Below are 12,296 nucleotides of genomic sequence, written 5' to 3'. Positions count from 1 at the left end.
CGGATGACTTTTTGTTGTTGTTAATCCTCACCTGAAGATATTTTTCCATTGAGAACCCAGAAATTGACCCAAACCACTATGCTCAATTAATATTTGACAAAGGAGGCAAGAACATACAATGGAGTCAAGACAGTCTCTTCAGTAAGTGGTGTTGGGAAAATTGGACAGATACATGCAAAAAAATGAAACTAGACCACCAACTCACACCATACACAAAAACTCAAAATGGATAAAGGACTTAAACATAAGGCAGGAAACCATAAAAATATTAGAGGAATCCATAGGCAGCAAAATCTCAGACATATGCTGAAGCAATATCTTCACCGATACTGCTCCTAGGGCAATGGAAACTAAAGAGAAAATAAACAAATGGGACTACATCAAAATAAAAATCTTCTGTACAGCAAAAGAGAAACCATCAACAAAACAAGAAAGCCCACTGTATGGGAGAACATACTTGACAATGTTATCACCGATAAGGGTTTAATCTCCAACATTTACAGGGAACTCATACAACTTAACAAAAGAGATAAACAACCCAATCAAAAAATGGCCAACAGACCTAAATAGATACTTTTCAAAAGAGGACATAAGGAAGGCCAAGAGACATATGAAAGCATGCTCAAAGTCACAAATTAGTCTCTGTTTTTCAATATTCTTATTTGTGAAATATTGTCCAGGTTTGTTATTTTACTCTGCTATCAATGTGCTGTTGGAATGCTACACTGTGCTGGGAACTGCATAGATTAATTTTAAACAGATATGGTTCTGGTACTGTAGGAATTTTCAGATTCAGAACAAATGGAATCCTACCCCATGTCAGGAGAGCTAGTCTTTGATGTGCATTAGAGAGCAAGGAAAAGCTCAAACTCCCTTAAATAGCTGTGAATAATTTAAACTTTTAAGGTATTTAAAATCTTTTTGCGTATATCTAGTATTCTGATGACCAGGCCTCTGAAAAAAGTAGCTAGAAAAAAAGACTGTGCAAGTCTGCACGAGAGAAGTATTGGAAATTGCTTCAGGGCGGTGACTTTGTCCTCCCAGCCTAGTGCAGGACTGCTGTAGGATCCCAGTGAGCATTTGTTGAAGGAATAAAAGTAGGTGTATTAGTCCAGGTTCGGCCAGAGCAGCAGAACCAGTAGGAGCTGCATATGTATGTATATTAAATAATTGATTATGGGGAATTGGCTACAATTCCCCAGGATTGTCAGGAAAGCAAGATCACCAGCAAGCTGAAAAAGTATCCAATGTATTTAGACCAGCCAGGATAATCTTCATTTTGATTAACTTAGTGTCAACTGATTAGGGACTGTAATTACTTTGGTAATATTCTTTCACAGCAGCACAGGTTGATTGTATCAGTAGAAGGTGTGTGTATGCTACAAATAGCTGCAGCCTCCCTTCTGTCCTCCATCCCTGGCAAGAGGAAACTTTTGTAGTTCACCCTGTCTGGCAACATACTAGGAAGGGAATTCGGGGAATGTAGTTCAGCCTAGCCAAGTTGACAAAGCAGAAAGCCATCACTATAGATAAAGCCTGATTTAGGATCATTTGTATTCTTAATTATCTTCATTTTTAGAGGGTGTTTTGTTTTTATTATGATTATTTGGGGTTTTTTTCTTACATCATTTTAACAAATGATAGACACAATATGATCATGCCTGGTATAAGATGACTTTGAAATTACTTTGGATTCTAACATTTAAACTAGTCTTGGGTGTCCACTGACTTAGGAGGCCACACATAACTCAATAGCAGAAAAAAACAAAATAGTTACCATATTTTTCCATGTATAATTTTTTTCTGACATCATTAGACTGAAAATTGAGGGGCATCTTATACACAGAAGTCAGCCAAGGAGGGAGCTGCACGGTGTGTAGCTGCCCATACCTTATTAAACAGGCTTCCTCTAATCACCAGCCTTATTGTTACTGACGTCAGCTGATGCCATAATTGGAGGTGGAAGTGGAGAGGGACCAGAGTGTTCTGAGCCCATAAAGATGTCAAAAAATAAAAAGATGAATACTGGTAAGCGATTGTCTTATTCGGCAAAATTCAAACTGAATGTAATCAGTTATGCAAAAGAGCATGGAAATAGAGCTGCAGAGAGACAATTTGGACCTCCTCCCACTGAGTATACGATCAGACAGTGTAGAAAACAGGAAGAACAACTCCTTAAGATACCAAAAAAGGAGAAGGCCTTAAGAGGAAAACCAGCAAAATGTTTAAAATATTGATTTCTTAATTTTGGGTTGGAAAAGTGGGGGGGCATCTTATACATGGAGGTGTCTTATACATGGAAAAATACGGTAATTTTCATGTTGGGCTTTTAAGCCCCCAAGGGCCCAAGTCCTTCCTTAGGGATTGACCTTAGAACAACTCCCCACCCCATCACCAAACGTCAGCCCCCAATAAAATGCAGTACCGTTGTAACACTCTCCAGTACTTACTTTCTCCCTTTGCTTACCGCTAAACAGGCATACTGTATGTATTTGTATGTATGTGTTGATTGCCTCACAATAATTGAGATTAAGACCTCAAATAGTTTAGAAAGAAAAATCTATTTTGGTTCCCAGTAATTATTTGAATTTGCAAGAGGAACAACTTGCGTGGAGGCCTTGTTAACCTTAATCGGGCTCTCCACCCACTTGCCAACGGCAAGACTAGTTTACATCACATTTAGAATGAACAGCTTCCTCCCTTGTTAGTATCAGTATGGAAAGGGTAGAGGAGACTATTAAATATCAGCTTGTGTGCAGTACTGGAACCATACTCAATAATCCTATCATCATGGTTTGTGTTTACAGTCTCTTTAGTCGTGAAATCTATTCAGACCTCAAGAGGTTATGACTTTATGATCGGTTGTGCATAGAGCACTGGGTACATTGCCACACAAGTAGTGCTCAGTGGTGATACTGTGTTTTTATCATAGCTTTTCCCTTCAAAGATAGTGATTTATACGTGTGAATGTGACAAACGGTACCACCTCATGGTTGTTGACTAAAGAGCGATGGAAAGATGCGTGAGAGGATCTCCCTGTACTCTTCTGTGTCCCTGATGCCCAACCCAGTGGCTTGTGTTCAGTAGATGCTCAGCAGATAATTGCTGAATAAGGGACTCAGCCACCCTTTCTCCTTGGTTCTTAGTGATAACAGGAGCTGCTGTCAGCCACGTTTTCATCAGATGTGGCTTTGGATTTCAGGGATATGACACTGAATTTTTTTCTCTCTGTTGATTTCACACAAATGCCATTCTCTATGGAAGCTTCTGCTTACTAGGTATTAGTGCTAGAATCACATTGCTTCAAATTGTGCCTCACTATAATTCTAAGTTATATTTCCAGTGCCTCTGCTTGAGTAATTGATACTCTTTATATTAAATTTACATTTATTACTTCTTTAATTAATTAACTTACTGTTGTTCATTTTAAGCAGTCAATCTCATGAGAAACTCAGAATGGACTTGTGGGTAGTAGTAAATGTATATTTTTTACTCCCAAACACACTTACTATTGCTTTGTGTTTTAATTATTTCTGGAAATACATGTTTCCTGAAAAGCCCACAAGGGAAAATAAAATTATAGTGGTTAAGAACAGGAACCTGCCTAGGTTTGAATTGCAGATGGGCTACTTCACAGCTGTTTAACCATGTGCAAATTATTACATCTTTAGACTTTACTGTCCTCATCTGTAAAATGGGAATAACAAAAGTGTGTACCTTATAGAGTTCTAGTGAGAATTAAATGGGATACCTAGCCCTATTTTTTGGCACATAGTTAGCGCTCAATAATTGTTAGTTCAATAGGTATAAACTTTACACTAATAAGGTTGGGTGTGCAAAATGCAGTTTTCTTCATTTCAAATAAATGTAAGTCTGCTGGGTTGTGGTGAGGAGTGGAAAAGTTCACTTTCCCTATTGAGGTTGGTCTTACGTAGGTTTGCAGTAGGCTTTTTTGTTGCATGCATAGATGATGCCAGTAGTTCCCTCTGGCTGAGGTCAACAATGTTTTTCTGCAAACTCTGTTCCCACCTGGCTCCTGCATTGGCTGATGTCTGGCTCCTGCGCCCTGCTGGTCCCTGTCGCTTCATTTTGAGAGGCAGCCTATAAGGACTATGGTCGTCTCCTTAGCTGATCTCCAGTTAGAAGCAAGAGAAACTTCCTTGTCCTCTGTCACACCACATGAGAGCCATGGGGAGCTAGGGAGAGAGTCTTTGCTCTGCTGCTCTATTGAAGGATGTCTGTTGTCTTCCCTGCTGGCCCTTCCGACCCTTCTGGCATTGTGTAAGTCCTCCACCTGGAAGCATCCCAGACAAAAAGGAGGGCAAAAAGCTGCTCAATTCTCAGCTTTGTCCTCACTCCCCAACATGTCATTCATGTCTCCCCTACCACCAGGGACAGCAGGGGTGGGGAGGGACAGGGCAAGACCCATTTACATTCTCTTACCTTGTTTCTTTTTGCCTCTTCGATAATATGCTGTTCCTCCTATCCGGCTTGGAGCCCATACATCTAGTCTGATGGACAGTTTCAGGGCGATGAAAACTCGGTTTCATTAGCACTTCCTTTGGATCTGTCCCTGTTTCATATCGAGGTAGTACAAGTCAAGAATCTGGGGTGTTTGTTTTGTTGGTCTGCAGAGAGGGGGTCAGAGGTAGAGCACATCCTTGGGCAGATGACTCCAAATAGTCTGCCATAAATGAACACCATAGAGCTGCTATTGTATTATTATTATTATTATTATTATTATTATTATTACACAAATCTACTGATCTGGGTGATTCTTTTCTCCCTTAAGGCAGTGGTTCCTAAGTCTTTGGACTTCACAGACAAGAATATGTATTTGTTGAATTGCCAACTTTTTATTTTATCAACTAAAGAAAATTTTGTTTTTATTACCACCACTTCTATCACTTCTTTTATTATCTCCACTGTGGAAAGACCTAAGTGAAGAGCAAAAACCCCATCACTTTAAAGCAAGTACAGCAGCTATATGAAACCTCACCCCATTGCCCTTGGTTTTGCTCATTCAACAGCAGGCAGTGAAAATGTCTTGCCGACCTGCACCAGTCAGCCCAGCAGCGTCTGGAAATCACTGCCTTGGGAGTGTTTCAGCCCCCAAGTCTGGTTCACTGTGGGCTGTGATTACGAATGCAGCGCTTTCAAGAACCAATGTATAGGATAACCCAGGCCAAAGGAAACACCATGCTGAAATATTCAAAGGAATGTTGTTGAGTTTGCCTGCATTTCTGGAAAATTGCCTCTTTTCTACTTCACTGTATGGCCTCAGAGAGCATTTGCAGGAGAAATTGTAAAAATGCAGCAAAGCCTTATGATCTCATTTTGGATCTCCTCAGGATTTCTCATCAAGGTGCAATTAAGCAGAGAAAAATTCTGCCTTCGGGTATGATTTTAATTACTCATCGTGTTCTGACTCGACTTTCCGAGCTGCGTTTCTTTTCCATATCGCTGCCTGTGTTTGACAGCTCCTCTAAGCTAAGAGTAGAGCACTTTTACTGAGTGGAAAGGGGCAGGGGAGCAAACACCTACTGTCGCCTTAGTGCTTCTATCTGAAAATCGAGAGGGAACCTCCTTTTCCTTTTCCCTACCCCTGCAGCCTCAGTTTTATGAACCCGTGGAGCCGGTGGACTTCGAAGGACTTCTGATGACACACCTGAACAACCTGGATGTGGAGCTGGCCCAGGAGCTGGGAGACTTCACGGAAGACACCTTGGACGTGGTGTTCACGCCAAAGGAATGTCGGACTTTGCAGCCCTCTTTGCCGGAGGAAGGGTAAATCATTTTCTTAAACTGTACATGGGATTGTGATTGTCTTGCCTGTTCTTGGTAAGGGGAAAGGTGCTCTAATTTGGGACCTCTTTTAAAAATAAACAAAATTACTCAGCTCTAGTGAGATGTGCAGGATGACTACGATAACCCAAAGACCTACATGTAGACAGGTTTTGAATTGGTTTGACCAGAGGCTTTGAAAAGCCATGTGGGAGCTAAGCCAGTTAAAGGGGTGCAGTGGGACAAACCAGAATGCTCCATCAGAGGTGAAGAGTGCAGGATCCGGAGTCAGACTGCTTGGGTGTCAACTCAGTGACCTTGGGCGGGTCATGTGACCTCAGGAAGCCTCAAGTTCTCCACTTGTAAATATGTCAAGATTTTTCATAAAATTTTTTAAAGCCTCCATTCAGAAGCATTTTAATTGGTTAATTACTGGATCAAGTTATAAACATAAGTTCGATCCATGTTTGTTGAGCATCTACTATGTGTTGGGCAGTGGGATAAAAAGATGAATAAGGCAAATTTTCCTTCCCTTGAAGAAATTTTTGTCAAGTGGAAAAGCAATGGAGAAAGCCCTGTTGAGTAAATATGTGAATAGCTGTTTAGGGCTTGAGTTTCCACAGTGGGTTGGTCCAGTGGTCGGCAAACTGCGGCTCAGAGCCGCGGTTTGCTGACCACTGGGTTAGTCTATGTGTTTATAGGTATGGAATTATATCTAAATGAAACTCATTACTTCTGTAGTGTAAAAAGCAATGTCTCTTTGGAGATTTAGGATGAACTTTGATTTGCATTCATTTTCAAAACAAAGTTAACATTCACATCTTCCTGGACATTTTTAACCTCCTCCTCTTCCCCAAAAAGTCCCAGAAAGGAGATAATGAAACATGGCCCCTGCCCTCATTACTCTGGTCTATTCTGGTTCAAGTTCGGGTTTCATTTTCTTACAGTTTAAGGAAGTTGGATGACAGTGAACAGTGATATGGTATTTTTTACCCTTTGCTCTGTTGTTTAGACAGTTCTCATTCACATAGAGCTGACCGCATGCTCAGTTCTTAATGTTTTGAAAATACTCACTTCCTACAAAATAAAAACTCCGTGATCCTTAGGAAACATTTTCCCCTGTTTTTAGTCCATTTATTCAGGTTTGACTTTAATATGGGTAGTGTCTATTATTTTTAGTCTTAGGAGAATCATTTAACTTGATTTCTTTGTGTAAAATCTATGGTTAATTATCTTCAAATGAATTGGGATCTTGGAAGAACCTGTTTAAAATACTTTAGAGGTAGGAGGATTTTTATTTTTTGAGATTTGATAGAGGAGGTAATAGTTTTCTTAGCCTTATTTTTTAGTGCAATACTACCTTGTTACTGAAATTTATAGCTAACACTGTCTGATGACTTGAAAACAACCAGTACTATTTCAATCCTTGCCCCAAAGTCTTCTGTGTCATTAAAGCCCAACAAAGTACCAAGGTCATCATCAGAGTAAACAGCTGATGCTGTTGAGCCCCCTGTGCCTAGCCCAGAATTTTGTGTTGAGCCGTGATCGTGTGGTAGTGGTAAGCCTGCACTCCAAAGGTGAGCTGCCTGGGTTCCAGCCCCTGCTCTTCCACTTGCTGGGTGACTTTAAGCCAGGTCCTTGTCACCTCATTTTTCTGCAAAATGAGAATAATGATAGCACCTGTCCTAGGGGGCGCTGATAGAAAATTAACTGAATTACTACCTTTAAGGTGATTACATCAGTGCCTAACGCATAGTGAATGGTACTTAAGTATGAACTATCATCTGTAGGTCTTATTATGTGCTAGACACTCTTCTAAGCACTTCACATGCTAACTTATTTAAACTTCATCACAGCTCTCTAAAGGACACGCTCCACTATTAATATCACCAATTTAAGGTGAAGAAACTGAGGCACAGAAGGGTTGAGTGACTGACCCAAGGTCACATAGCTGATAAGGGGTAGGGCTTAGATATAGACACTCAGAGCCCAGGGACCATATGGCTAACGTTTAGAATACTTCATCTAATACTAACAGCAAGCCTACACAGTAAGTACTGTTCTTATCTCCTTTTTACAAACAAGAAAATTAAAACTTGCAGTACCTAGACTTATATCTAATACCAAAACATTGGGGGAAACAACAAAACAATTATGTTGCTGTGGGAAATTAATTATTTCTGATTTCAAGACTCTGGAGCACTTGAAGAGTATCTCATGATGTGCAAGACCCACCCCAATTAATGATCACCAACCAAAGCCAGAGTCTGTCAACTTCTTTATTTTTAATTAATTTTTTAAGATTTTATTTTATTGTTTAAAGTATTTCAAACAGTAGTACTTATGTCTCCTTTTCCCTGTCAACTTCTCAAAGCATACTGGTAAGAACACTGTTCTCCAGGGCTTTCAAAAAGAAAGACATGCACGTCCTAACAAGGTTACACATGAGCAAAAACCATGCCCAAGTCACCCCTCTGAAAAGATGGTACTTATACTTATTTTTCCAGCTTTGTATGTGATTATAGCTAGTTCTACCTGTCTTATGTCAGAATGCCTTTAGGGATAAGTACAGTTGCACGCAATTCTCTGTAACGAAGAAAACCTACAAAGCATAAAGTGCCAACATATTTTTCATCAAAGTAAAAATGTTATTGCTTGAGGAATGCACTTGGAATGACTGGGTAAGGATTGCCCCAAGCATTCTCATTTGACATGGATTTGAAACCGTGCTGCCCTCTCCTTGGTTATGATAAGGCCTTGCTTTGTGGTTTTTGCACAGTAACAACATGTTTTTATTTCATTACCCATCTCCTTAGGGTTGAACTGGACCCTCATGTCAAGGACTGTGTTCAGACCTATATTCGGGAGTGGCTAATTTTAAACCAGAAGTAAGTTCTTTTCTCTCCCTCTTTACATATGTATTTATTTTCTATTTTTAGCTTCTTAATTGTTTTTTAATTAATAGATTTCTTTCAAGAGCAGTTTTAAGTTTATAGAAAAATTGGGTAGAAACTACTGACAGGTCTCATGCATCCCCTGGCCCCCATCTCCCAACAGTTTCCCCTATTATTAGCATCTTGGGTTTAAATTTTATTTTGTTTTTTAAATTTTTTTGCACATGTCCCAAAATGATCGTGAATATTGATTTGGGGGTTTCAATAAATTTTAATGAGTATGCAAATTTGCAAATACAAAATTCATGAGTAATAAGGATTGACTTTATCTTATGTTACTCCCCTGTTCAAACACCTGCTAAGGCTCCCTACTGCCTACTAAATCAGATATAAACTTCATCTGCTTGCCTTTCAAGGGCTTTAGTAATCTAGTCCCATCCTGTCTATTAAAACTCACTTTCCTTAAGCCCTGAAGTCATTTCCTTTCTCTGGGCCTGACGCTCTTCCTCACTAGTCCACCTCTACCCCCTTGCTCTTGTTTCCCCTCAGGGCATGCCCTCCTTCCCTCACCTATCTACTAGATCCTCCCTAAGGATTAAAGGTCAGATAAAATCTCTTTTACTTTTTGTAGCTATCTCTGACAGATTTATCCTTTCTTGGATGGATCTTAAGTGTGGTACATTTCGTGCAACTGATGAGCCAATATTGATACATGAATAATAACTAAAGTCCATAGTTTACATAAAGGCTCATTTTGTGTGTGTGTTGTATAGTCTGTGGTGTTGACAAGTGAATAATGACATGTATCTGCCATTATAGAGTCATACAGAATAGTCTAAAAATCCCCTGTACTCCACTTAGTCAGCCCTCCCTAGCAACCACTTATCTTTTTATTGTCTCCATAGTCTAGCCTTGTTTCTCCATCTTTTTTTTTTTTTTTTTTTTTTTTTGTGGCTTGATAGCCCATTTCTTTTTTTGCTGACTAATATTGCAGTACTTGGATTTACAACAGCTTATCTATTCACCTACTGAAGGAGAAAGTTACATTTCAAACACAAAGAACAGTCTCCCTGTTTTGTTTCCATTCTGATGAATTCCTGGGGCAGGGAGAGGGGTGAATAAATGAACTGAAACTTGGCCTGAGATTCAAAGGTAACATTTAAATTTGTGACCAAGAAATAAACTGTTGCTTGCCTTCTAGTCAAAAAGGCTGCTCTCTCCTGGGTTAAACAAGTGTTTTGTGACATTGTCCTGAGCTTTATGTCTCCATGCCACGGACCTGGACAGCATTCTGCAGATTGGGGGGCATGCCCTACTAGAGAAACATCAGAGAACCTGTGGCAACAGTCCTTTTTCACCTGCGGTTTTGCTTTCTGCAGTTTCAGTTACCAGCAGTGAACCACTTGTCCACAAATATTAAGTGGCAAATTGCAGAAATAATTTATAAGTTTTAAATTGCTCACCATTTTGAGCAGCATGATGAAATCTTGCAATGTCCTGCTCCAGGCCTGGATGTGAACCATCCTTTGTCCAGCGTCTCCATGCTGTATACGCTCCCCACACGTTAGTCACTTAGTAGCCACCAACTTGGTTATCAGATCAACTCATGGAAATGCTTATGTTACCCTCAGAGTAGCCTAATGCCCCATCACAATGCCTACATCATTCACCTCCCTTCATCTCATCACACAGGCATTATGTCATCTCACATCATCACAAGAAGGGTGAGTATAGTACAATATTAGGAGAGAAAGGGAGCACATTCACAGAACTTTTACTGTAGTATATTGTTATAATTGTTCTATTTTATTATTCATTATTGTTAATTTCTTAATTTAATTTATAAATTAAACTGTATCATAAGTATGTATGTATAGGAAAGAACAGAGTACATATAGGATTTGGTACTATCTGTGGCTTCAGGCATCCACTGGGGTTCTTAGAAAGTATGCCCCTCGGATAAGGGGGGATGACTAACTTCAAGTTTTGATACCCTCACGTTGCCTATACTTCAGTAAGAATTACTGCTCTATGGGATAAATGATGAAAGATTTTGGGAGTTGGGTTTTATCTAGTTCCTGGAAGTGTGCCATTGAATTTGTACTGGTGTTTTTTGAAGTACGCAATGTCAGTATGCATAGTATTTTTAATAGCTGAAAAAGAGAAAGCTTCGCTTCTATAAAGTAATTAAGAGAAAGTTAGATGTTAATCCATCATCTGTTCTCATGGGAATTGAAAACCAAATTTGCCAGGCAATCAAATAAGATTATGCTTTGCTGGTAATAAATAAAGGATTTTAGGACAAGTTGTTCTCAAGTTTTTATGTTATAATTAGAGATGCTTTCCAATATTAAGGTTCTGAAAAAAATCTAAGAAATGATAAATGGAAAAGTCCATTTCACTTCATTTGGTTTTTACTGCTGTTTGGGACATTGCACTTTTTTATTCCTGCTCATTTTATTCATGAAGTTGAATTTCATGGCAATTTCCATTGGAATATTTCTTTTCTCTATCTTGTACAAACTTAAAAAAAAATGACTCTTTAGAGTGCTCATTGTAGAAATTTTAGTGATTACTGCACAGGGAAATAAAAGGAGAAAACAGAAATCACTCAATTTCACTATAGACAGATAATCCTATATAATAAAGATGTAATATGCAAATTGACCATCACTCCAACACACCAGATGGCCGCCCCCATGTGGACACAAGATAGCCAGCAGGGGAGGGCAGTTGTGGGCGATCAGGCCTGCAGGGGAGGGCAGTTAGGGGTGACCGGGCTGGCAGAGGAGGACAGTTGGGGGGGACCCAGGCCTGCAGGGGAGGGCAGTCGGGGGCAACCAGGCCTGCAGGGGAGGGCAGTTAGGGGCGACCAGGCCTGCAGGGGAGGGCAGTTGGGGGAGACCGGGCCGGCAGAGGAGGACAGTTGGGGGGGACCCAGGCCTGCAGGGTAGGGCAGTTAGGGGCGACCAGGCCTGCAGGGGAGGGCAGTTGGGGGAGACCAGGACGGCAGGGGAGGGCAGTTGGTGGCAAACAGGCTAGCAGGGGAGGGCAGTTAGGGGCAATTGGGCCAGCAGGGGAGCAGTTAGGCGTCAATCAGGCTGGCAGGCAGAAGCATTTAGGGGCAATCAGGCAGGCAGGCAAGTGGTTGGGAGTCCCAGATTGGAGAGGGTGCAGGCTGGGCTGAGGGACCCCCCCCCCCCGTGCACGAATTTCATGCACCGGGCCTCTAGTTTTCTATAAAAATTAAATCAAATTATAATACTACTAGAGGCCCGGTGCATGAAATTCCTGCACGGGGGAGGGGGGTGTCCCTCAGCCCAGCCTGCACCCTCTCCAATCTGGGACCCCTCTCACAATCCAGGACTGCTGGCTCCCAACTGCTCGCCTGCCTGCCTTCCTGATTGCCCCTAACTGCTTCTGCCTGCCAGCCTGATCACCCCCTAACCACTCCCCTGCCAGCCTGATTGATGCCTAACTGCTCCCGTGCCAGCCTGTTTGCCCCTAACTGCCCTTTCCTGCAGGCCTGGTCACCCCTAACTGCCCTCCCCTGCAGGCTTGATCGCCCACAACTGCCCTCCCTTGCAGGCCTGGTCCCTCCCAACTGCCCTCCCCTGC

General features: G+C 41.1%; 1 protein-coding gene across 1 annotated transcript in view; it reads left to right on the top strand.

Annotated features, from left to right (window-relative positions):
• The window catches only part of DOCK8 (dedicator of cytokinesis 8), a 199,277-nt gene that overhangs the window by 52,215 nt on the left and 134,766 nt on the right, over positions 1-12,296 (top strand). The window contains exons 3-4 of the mRNA XM_080667875.1: positions 5,612-5,787; positions 8,601-8,672. Of these exons, the coding sequence (XP_080524001.1) occupies positions 5,612-5,787; positions 8,601-8,672 (248 nt within the window). The remainder of the gene's footprint in view (positions 1-5,611; positions 5,788-8,600; positions 8,673-12,296) is intronic.

The sequence above is a fragment of the Plecotus auritus genome (assembly GCF_963455305.1).
Source record: "Plecotus auritus genome assembly, chromosome: 5".
Classification (NCBI taxonomy): Eukaryota; Metazoa; Chordata; class Mammalia; order Chiroptera; family Vespertilionidae; genus Plecotus; species Plecotus auritus.
Note: the sequence above shows the minus strand (reverse complement) of the source record. Positions and strands in the feature narration are given on the sequence as shown.